Source organism: Cinclus cinclus, chromosome 3 (assembly GCF_963662255.1).
Source record: "Cinclus cinclus chromosome 3, bCinCin1.1, whole genome shotgun sequence".
NCBI classification, from domain to species: domain Eukaryota; kingdom Metazoa; phylum Chordata; class Aves; order Passeriformes; family Cinclidae; genus Cinclus; species Cinclus cinclus.
Genome location: NC_085048.1, coordinates 60,599,843 through 60,610,164, shown reverse-complemented (window position 1 = coordinate 60,610,164; position 10,322 = coordinate 60,599,843). Strand labels below are relative to the sequence as shown.

At 38.0% G+C, this 10,322-nt stretch overlaps 1 protein-coding gene across 1 annotated transcript; it reads left to right on the top strand.

Annotated features, from left to right (window-relative positions):
- Positions 1–522: 522 nt before the first annotated feature.
- LTV1 (LTV1 ribosome biogenesis factor) lies at positions 523–8,596 on the top strand. The gene is made up of 11 exons (XM_062488894.1): positions 523–754; positions 1,454–1,585; positions 2,088–2,276; positions 2,931–3,018; positions 3,876–3,996; positions 4,677–4,926; positions 5,612–5,739; positions 6,218–6,357; positions 6,561–6,613; positions 7,304–7,504; positions 8,106–8,596. Exons 1-11 carry the CDS (start codon positions 752–754, stop codon positions 8,217–8,219), a joined length of 1,419 nt encoding a protein of 472 aa, XP_062344878.1. The 5' UTR covers positions 523–751; the 3' UTR covers positions 8,220–8,596.
- Positions 8,597–10,322: the final 1,726 nt, after the last annotated feature.

The following is a 10,322-nucleotide window of genomic DNA, read 5'->3' as shown; positions in this document are numbered from 1 at the left end:
GACTCCACAACCTCTCTGGACAATCTATTCCACTGCACGGTCACCAGCACAGTAAAGAGATTCGTCCTTATATTCAGGTGGAATTTCCTGTGCATCAGTTTCTGTCTGTTTCTTGTCCTATTGCTGGCTCTGTTAAGCAGAGCCTGGATCCAAACTCTTGACAACGTCCCTTCAGACACTTATGGACATTGATGAGGACCCCCCTCAGTCGTCTCTCCTCTAAAAAAGCCCAGTTCCTCCAGTTATTCCTCGTCAGAAATAAGAACTCGAACGCGGAAAAACACTGTTAATACCAACGAGCATTATTTACTCCCGGCCCCTCAGACTCAATCCCCACAAGACTCCCGTCCCCTCAGCCAGCCCCGCCCCGTCCGGCTGCTGCGCACGCGCGCTGCCCCTCAGCCGCCTGCGCCGCGTTCTGCTATTGGGGGCGCTGCCGGCCCGAACCATTCCTCATTATTTTGAGGGGAGAACTAGGAAAATGTGTCTCCGACGAGCATCCTGCTTGGGTCCACTGAGCCTCTCTTTTATAAAAATATTATTCCATGCTGAAAACACCTCGTTGTTTTATTTTTTTTTTAAACTGGGAAACAAGAATTTACAAACCTGGCCGGACTGGCCGCTTATCTTCTTCCCCCCGTTGGTTACTGGTCTATCCCAAGATGGAGGGCACAGCCCGAGGGCGCTGACGCCTGTCCCGCGTGGGAGCGAGCGGGGTTCGGGACAGCGGGAGCGGCAGGGGGACAGCGCCATGGTGAGTGTGTCATGTTCTGTACTGGGAATTGCCAGGGGAGGACAGCGGGTTGCCTATATCGGCTATAACGAGTTTTGTGAGGAAAGTAAAGCCGGAAACTTTGCTGGAAGTGTTTTTCCAGGTCAGGTGCGGTAACTCGTAGGAAAGGCTTTCAGCCAGTTGAGAATACTTGGTGGGTTAGTTGATCCAGCACGCATGTGTATTTCGATGTTAGAGCTGTGCCTGGGCAGGGGTGCTGCGGATGGTCCTCACCTCAGACTCGTGTTGAATTGCTGCTGTAGGAGCAGCCGTCTAAAGAACGCTCGCGAAGAAAGAGGTGTCCAGGTGAATTTCCTTATGTCAGATTCCCGTGTTTCTTGGATGACGTGTGTTGCGGAATTCCTTTCCAGGGCTGCGTATTAAACTCTGTGTGCTATTATCAGATATTTGCTGTTCGATGTATTGCCATTTTGCAGCTGAATAAGCTGTGTTTGCTGTTAGAACATATGAAATGTCTGTTGTGCGTGTGGGAAGATGGGTTAACCTCCCACTGGTCTCTTTATGATTTGTCTCCAAGTGTATGTTTATAAGGCTTTGCAAATAAATGCAGACACATTAAACAAGCACAGCAGCACGCTACAGAGAAAAGGTTCTCTTTAGGTACATTTAATATTTCATATTTCTTTTTTTGCTAACAGTTAACCACATTTCCTTTTGCAGCCTCACAAGAAGAAAAAGCCCTTCATAGAGAAGAAGAAAGCAGTAACGTTTCACTTGGTGCACCGAAGTCAGAGGGATCCTCTTGCTGCTGATGATACTGCACCCCAGAGAGTTCTGCTGCCCACACAAAAAGTAAATACTCACTTTTAATACTGAGGTTCATTCAGATAAGAAACACCACGGAGAAAGAAAGTTGGTATGCAATTTACAATTCAAAAACACAGCCTGAGAGAAGGTAACTTTCAGTCCATCTTATTTTAAAAAAAGGGATGTTGTAGGGAATTTCATAGTTGTGAATTAACTGCCTGATGGTTGAAGGATGACTTAACTGGCATTAGAAGTGTAAATGTATTTAAGAAACAACAACAAAACTAGCCTGACTCACTGCAGTAAAACAGGCATTGTTGCTTATTTTGCTGATGGAAAGGTCCTGCTCAGACAGCACCCAGATGTGGGATCAGCTGATTACAACATTTTTATGAGATGTGAATTAGGGTAAGAAGTGGAGAGAGGATTGCAACATTAAGACACTCTCAGTAGATGTGTTGCTTTTGTTTTTGCTAGTACGTTTTAAGTGGACTTGAGTAACTAAATGCATTCCTTTGGACTATTTTCTTCTCCCCTCGCTTCCTAGGGGCATGAGGAGCAAAGAAGGGAAGAGCAGCGCAAGTATGGTGTCTTCTTTGATGATGACTATGACTATCTGCAGCATCTCAAAGAAGCCTCTGGTCCCTCTGAGCTAGTCCCATCTGTGCGTGGACAGCAAAGCAGAATTGTCATCACAAGTGAGGGCCACATAGAAGATGAAATTCAGAGAATTTCAGTAAGTAGTATTTTTGCTAATGGTAATGCTACAATTCGGAGCATTAACGTTCTCTAGACACATTAATTGTGTGTATTTATTTATTTATAAGGATTCTTTTGACCCACAACCAGACTTTGCTACAAGTAAAGATGACAAGCCAGAATTTACTGATGAACATTATTTTGCTAGCACAGTGTTGAAACACTTCAGGTACCCATGACAGACTTTTCTCTACAGAGATGCAAAAGGTGTTTGCAAAGGTGTTTCTTTGAACAAGTTGTATGTTTTCTGAGGTGGGTGTTTATTTTTAAGGGTTTTTTAGAACTTTTGAATGTTCTGCGAGTTATGAATATGCCAGGTTGTATTTTTAGCACACCATGTTTTTAAAGGGGAATGTAACAGAAATCAGACAGAATAAAAACAAACTTTTCAGTTGCTGAAATAACTTGCAGAAGTTCATGATGCTGCTTGGAATTTCCATTCCAATCTCTTGGAATGGAAAAGCAGTAGATGCTTTGAAGCAATGAAGTATACCATTGCCAGTCACTCTAGAGCTAAGGGTGTTTGATTTCTTTTGGTCACAGGAGTGTCTGCATGATTTTGTTAATGTGAGCTCAAATAATAAACTGAGAACAAATAAATATATTGTGATAATGTTTTTCTTTTTCTAAGGCTCCATCCATTAAGTTGCCTTCCTCCGTATTTGCCACAGAGTTTGAAGAGGATGTGGGCTTGTTAAATAAAGCTGCTCCTGTTTCAGGTATTTTTCACGTTTCTGTGATGTGAGTTGCTATGTAAGAAGTAGATGGTAATTAAGGCTTCTATTGTGGTGTCATATTTATTTAGGTTAGAACAGCCTCAGTAGCGGACATAAAGAGTGATCTGTTTCAATTTGAGACTTAATTCTGTGATTTACTAGTAAGAGTTTTTTAGCTTTGCTTGGAGGGAGTGAAGAAAATACAATCTAATAACAGTGGAAAACCGTAGATAATACTATTAATTTATTATTCTATCTGTTTGAATCCAAGTCAGGAACTGGATTTTCACTCAAATTCTTTTCAAATGCTGAGTAGTGTTTACATTCCTTCATTAGTGTTATTTCACTGTTACAGGTTTTTTGTTATATATCCATGTTTGCACTGGATATTGACTCCACAGCTATCTCCATATTCCATAACAGTAAGGAATTGTAGCAATTCTCTCTGTCCCGACAGAAGAATGCTAAAGACAATTCTGATAATTGCAGCAGAGAAACAATTTCTAACCTTTTGTAATGTAGGGAATTTTAGGGTTGGAGATAAAATGCTGGTAGTTGATCATGTAGTACTTTAACATGGATATTTTTTCTTTTGCAATATTCTATATTAAAATACATTTATGGAAGCTTAAGAAGTCTGCGGAATGTTTTTTTTCTGAGTGATAAAAATGGACAAGAGATTGATGACGTACCCTGGCTTCTATCAAATCTACAAATATTCTTGAGGAATGTTGCGATTCTTTGGTATAAGCTTTCCTTCGTGCAAATGAACAGTCCAGCTGGATTGGTTTTTATCCAGCAAAGTAGCTTTGTAATGTCAGAGAAATGTAAATATTTGTTCTGTTTTTTCAATTTTCTAGGACCACGGCTAGATTTTGACCCAGATATTGTTGCTGCTCTTGATGATGATTTTGACTTTGACAATCCAGAAAATATCCTGGAAGATGATTTTGTTCTACAAGCAAATAAACCACAGAAGGGGTAGATTGAGCTTTGTTGAAGTATTTGTCGTGTGTCAATAGGAGAGATGCTATTTGCTATTGCTTGTGGTAGTGTAGGAAGCCACGATGGTTTCAGATTTCAAATTGAGTATTTTGCTGTGTTGAAAAAGTATTACCTTGTGTTATTTGGATGGTAGCTTGCAAAATCAAATTTCTTATGTTATCCAAGAGATGGGTTTTGTTTGTTACTTTGAGCTCATGGATTATGTGCAATGTTTGGAAAAACAGTGCTCTTAAACTTTTTAAAACATTGTCATCTATTGTACGTAAAATACATCAGTCATAGTATTGTTGAAGGCTAACGGGTGTTTCTGAAACTTTTACAAATGCTTCATGTGATACCCCACTGCATTTTGTCCACTTAGGTTTTGGTATCATTCTCATAATTTCATGAACAATAAGAAATTTTGCTTGTTTTAACAGTCAAGAATGCAGCTGATATTTTTCTGCTTTGTAGAATTTATACAGCTGAATATAAAAATAACTTCAGTGTCAGTGCACAGATGCATGATCCAGCCAGCAATGCTTTCAGCTCTCAGACAAAAGTCTCACTTAAGATTTAAATCTGTTATTGCCAGATTGTTTCAGATAACCCAGCATAGGTCGGAGCTATGTAAAGGTCCATGTATTATTCTAAAACTATTTTATACTTCTGTTCAGGGGACCAGATGCTGAGGATGAGGATGAATGGGAAGATATGGAAGATGATAGTGATGAAAAGGATAGCTGCAGTACAGATAAAGACTATGATTCAGAAGGTCCTTTGTCAGATGATGAGGCTAATGGACGGACAAAAGAATTCCTTTTTATGCAAGAAGAAACCAGGAGTCGTTTCACGGAATATTCTATGACGTCTTCAGTAATAAGACGGAATGAGCAGTTAACCCTGTTGGATGACAGGTTTGAGAAGGTGAGGCAGCTCAGGAGTGTAACTGTGAAAGGTGTTAAATGCTTCTTTGTCTGTTGATTCATTTCATCAGACAGTGTCCTGTAAACCTGTGCAGATTTCACTGCTTTTAGCAGTAATCAAGGCATCAAGCCACTGTTCTTTGCATGTATTCTTCATTTAATACTTGGTATATTTAGAGGCTTGTGTCACCTAGGTTGTTGTGTTAATTGCTATTGAAAGGCTTAGCACTGATAGATGGACTCTGATGACTATATGAGCATTCATAATTAGTGTTTCACTTTTGTCTGAGTGGCTCAGTTCAACCCAGCAAACCATTTACAGGTCCCTGGTAAAGTATACATTCGTGTACTGGTGTCAGAGCAGTGGAAATAGGGTGTAACTTTTGTTCTGAGCAGTGAAAGGCTTCCTAAGGCATAGATTGAAATAATGCATCAGAATAAAAAAACCAAAACATTTTCTAGAAACTGATTTATATATTATTATAAGATAACTTTGTGAGTCCCATGCAGAAAGAATACTGACAGTAAAGGAGAAAATCCTACTGTAGATGTGTTTGGCAGTTGCTTAGCAAATGAGAGGGGAGAGAAAAAAGAGGCAATTAAAAAGAAATGTGTGGTACTTTAAGTTATCAAGAAGTTGCATGACAAATGTGGCCTATTTACAGATGTCCACTTCTTTATTTTAGTTTTATGAACAATTTGATGAAGATGAGATTGGAGCCTTAGATAACGTGGAGTTAGAAGGCTACATTAACACAGACAATGCTCGCTTGCAGGAAGTCTTGGATGATTACTACAAAGAGAAAGCAAAGAAGTATGTATTCCCAGAAGTACTGCTTCACATAAGTAGTTCTGTAATCCTCTGTTTATACAGAAATTTTGGGTGTGTTGTTTCAAGTTCATGTACTCAAAGATTGCATCCCACAATGAAAGCAGCTGCATATGGGTATTATCTATTTGTATGATAAAATAAAGTGGAGGAATTTTGTTGGTTTGAGTAGGTTATGCTGCTTTTGTATAATTGTGTTGAGCTTAATGTAAGCAGTATCTATTGGAGGGATTCATCCTCTTGAAAAGCACAAATACTTCTTTTGTTGACTGTGTCTTTGTCCTAATGTATTTAGTTTATTTTGAGAAGGCTTACTTAAGGAAACTTCATTTTTTGCTGCAAATTTCATTGGAAATAGCTCTCTTGGGTCTGGGGTTTTACTTAATGGAGTCTGGGCTTACATAATTATACATCTTCAAGAAGAGATAAACTGTATGTTTTTCTTCCCTGAACTTTTTCAAAGTTGTGTGAAATTGGATACTCTTGAACCTGATGAAGATTTGGACTCTCCTGAAAATGAAGAAAGTGAGGAAGAAAAGGAAGAAATAGTAACTGTCGTTATTGAGGAGACAAAAGAAAAGTGGGATTGTGAATCCATTTTGAGTAAGTATTTTGGAGTTTGCTTATTTTTTCTTAGGATTTCAAAGTAAATGATAGGTGATTTCAGAACTTTCCTGACAGTGCTTCAGGTAAAATGGTTTGTTCTCTAAGCACAACAGGAATTTCCAAAACCTAAGTAGCAGTACAATTCATCATTTCTATTTGTCAGCCTGTCTTGACTATTTTCTTTTTTCTTTGTGACTTAGGTACCTATTCAAACTTATATAATCACCCAACACTTATTAAGGAGCCATCAAAGGTAAAAGTACTAAACTTTGATGACTAACACTGGATAAACTTGAGATAAATTTGTTTATTTTCTCAATGGGTATCCATTTTAAAAGATGGAGGGCAGAAATGAGGGTTGGGGAGGGCTCTGGTTTTATTCACTGAAGAAGAGTTTCAATATGTTTTTTCTTATTAGAATGAAGACTGGGTCAGTTCAAAATTTCTGTAATAGCTAGGCAGAAACAGCAAGGAATTTCCTTTGCTGTTTTCTGTGACACACCTTTGTGTAATCTGTGTCTCACAGCACATATTTGTTCAGGTTTATTTTCCTGTGGTCTAAAACAATTTATTCCAGTTCTTTTGTCTTCCATATGTTCCCCATCATTACAACACAGCTTGATATCCTCAAATTTGAAAGAAAACCTTTTTCTTGCAAACTTATGAAGTACTATTAAGTGACTACCTAAGTTCTTTATGTTTTCAATAATATTTAAATAAAAGGGGAAAATGTTTTTCTTGTTCTGGAAGATCAGATTTTGTCACAGATGTTTTGATTTCTTACCTTGGGATTAATGTGTGTTTTGTGAGGGAGTTAAATGGTATGAGGAGACTTAACATTTATTTCTGTTAAATCTGTTTTTTACACTGATAAGGTAGTGCCATGTGCAGTTCTTGGAGAAAAAGCTAGGGGTCAATAATACATATGCACTCTATGTTTTAGCCCAAGCCCATAAAAATTTCTCAGAAGACTGGAATTCCTCTACATGTCTTGCCTGAGAAAGGTCTCACTGCTAAGCAGGTGGAACGCATGCAAATGATAAATGGCAGCGACCTGCCAAAAGCATCCACACAGCCTCGTTCCAAAGCTGAGAGCAAAGAGGATCGCAAAGCCAGAAAACAGGCAATAAAAGAGGAGCGAAAGGTACGCCTGACTGGAAATAAAACCTTGCAAATTTTATGTTGCCTGAATTCTGTCTTATGAACATCGTTTAAAACTCACTTGTCATGTCTGAAGGTAATGGGAAAAACTTGCTGGTCTCAACGGACTAATTATTGCTTCTTTAGAAAACAAAATCTACTGAAAAGAAAGATAACATCATACTTTTGTCTTACTGGTTTCCAGTATCAAAACTTGGGGTCTGTTACTGTGGCCATTACTGCAGATACAACTTCTAAAGGAGCATCAGATTTCCTTGCAATCTAGAGTAGCAAAGGAAATAGTTATGTCTGGGATCACACTTAGTGAAAAGTATCTGAAAGAAAGGTGGAAAATCCTGATTGGCTGCAGTGAAATCCTAGCTGTCTGATTCAGGAATAAATTGCCAGCATATTAGAAGCTTCAACTAACCAAAGATGTTTATCCTGTTAGTAGACATATTAATTTGAGTACTAATAATAAGTGCTGTAAATAATATTACTGTCCAGATTGCTCTTGTTTTCATGATTTAGAAGAGTTAATTGGAATGGTTTGATTCTGCGTGTGAACTCCTATTTTGAAAATTTTTCATTATTCCTATGTACAGGAACGCAGAATGGAGAAGAAAGCCAACAAGATGGCCTTCAAACAGGAAAAAACAAGACAAGAGAAAGAGTTGCTCAATCTGAAACAAAATGTGCAAGGTCTGAAGCTGTCCTGATGAAACTGAGAAACTTACTGTGGAAACATCCCTAATTTTTCATTTGTATTGAGAAGGGAACTGCTAACTCATACCTTTGCCAGTCCTGCTCAAAGGGGGTTGTTCAAATCTCACTGTAACAAGACCCCATAACTTGTCATTTTTTCTGAAGGGAAATTCTATATAAAATAGTGTTTTGGTGGTATCTATTCTGTCATGAGTGACATGACAATTGCTGCAAAGTTTCGTTACAGTAAAAATGTATTAAAATTACGAGTATTTTTCTCAAAGTTATCAGTGAACAGAGTTATATACGTATTTGTTGAATGTATTCAACAAATCATCAGAATCCTGCAGATCTGATCTAATTAGATTCTTATATTAAATTATTTCAGTTTACAAAACGGTGTTTTCATTTGTCTTCTCTCTCTTACACTAATGGTTGAATATAGTTCCTTGCTGTGATACAATTTTGTAAGTCAAGGAGTTTACACACACTCCTCCTTGGTTTTTTTTTTTTTTGGGGTAGGTTATTTATTGTTTTGGTTCTGTGATGGAAGCCTTTTTGTAAACAAAGGTGTCTGTTGTGTAGCTAGACATCGCTGTTACCTAACCCGAGTTTTACATTTCCTGGCAAATAACATCTCTTTCAAGGAGTGTTGCAGTTACAGTAGTCAGTGACCCTTAATGTTGCCGTTGGAATTGGCTTTGCTGGAAGTCCTCAGTCTGAGTCGGATGGCAAACAAACAGCTGAATCTTGGATAAGAAGTGTGTGTTGCATATAGTCACTGTCTTGGTGTTTCTGGAATGCTCTTCCTCAGGTCTTGTGTTAAATGTTTTTAATTGGAATACAAACTTATTGCCCATTACAATTGTTGTTAAAACTTCCTGAAGATGAGCTGAGAGCCAAAATCTGTAGGTTTGGCATGAACTTTTAAATGTTTATACTGTGGACATTAATTATTTTGATTGTGACCGGTCCATAATGTGAATGAAATAAATAGGATGTGTAGTCAGTCCTGAATCCATCTGTATTCATAAAAACATCCTTGGCTTTAGGTCTGTGTGATACAAACAGAGTAATCTTCTACCTTTACATGAAAAAATTAACCTTTTTACTGGAAGGGACATGATAACCAACACATCGGTGGAGTGACTTAACTACATTCAAAGCATCTTCAATATTCCTTCAATAGTTTTGTGAATACTAGATGGAGACAAGTTAACAGGGACTGACGAAGTCTTTTAATGTACAGAAACAATTCAAAATACTTGTTTTTATTGGAAGAAGGCTTTTATAATATATTTTAATTGGTAAAGTAACATGATTTTGGAGGCATTTGAGTCTGCAAGTCTTGATCACTGCTCAGAAAGCTGAAGTATCAATACAGTATAAAAATCTAGATTACGCCTTCATTTTCTAGATTTGTCTGTTAACAGAATCAATAGAAACAATCTGTAAAATCAGAAAAAGTTTCAGCATTTTCCTTTAGCTGATACCTCTGCTAGTTTTCATGTGTTTGACAAGCAGGGTCTCCCTGTGTCACAACTGTTAATTGTGTAATAACTGATTTTATGGTTACTGGAAAACTGACCACCCAGTACTCATGACTCCTGACAGCAAAACAGAAAAGGAAATCTGAGAAGCAATTCTGTTGGGATGAGTCAGATACCAGGAAATAAGTTCAATGGAAAAGTAAGTAACGGATGCTGTTCAGTACATTGGGGTGGAATATGATTTTGTTGTTTACCGAAAAGGGCAGTCTTCTGCTTAAGCCAGTGCACATGTTCTTTGCTAGATTTCTCATCACTGATTCAGTGGTACTGTGCTTATACTTAAAGTCCTTTAAAATAAAAACAAAAGAGGATAAAAAACAGAAACCTTGAAGAGATGAGAAGAGAATAAAGAGGTGGGGGAGGCAGAGGAAGGTATTTGAAAGGAAGAGTGTAGTCCGGACTAAAGACAGACACAGCTGTTGCTTGGAAACAAAAGAGGAAACACATTTAAACAGAGGCAATAGGAAAAGAGTCAAAAAGATTACAGAATTGCTTTGTTCCTCTGCACTTGTAATCAGTGAAACATCGCAGTAACTTTTAACTGTGCTTTGGAGCGTGGTAAAATCC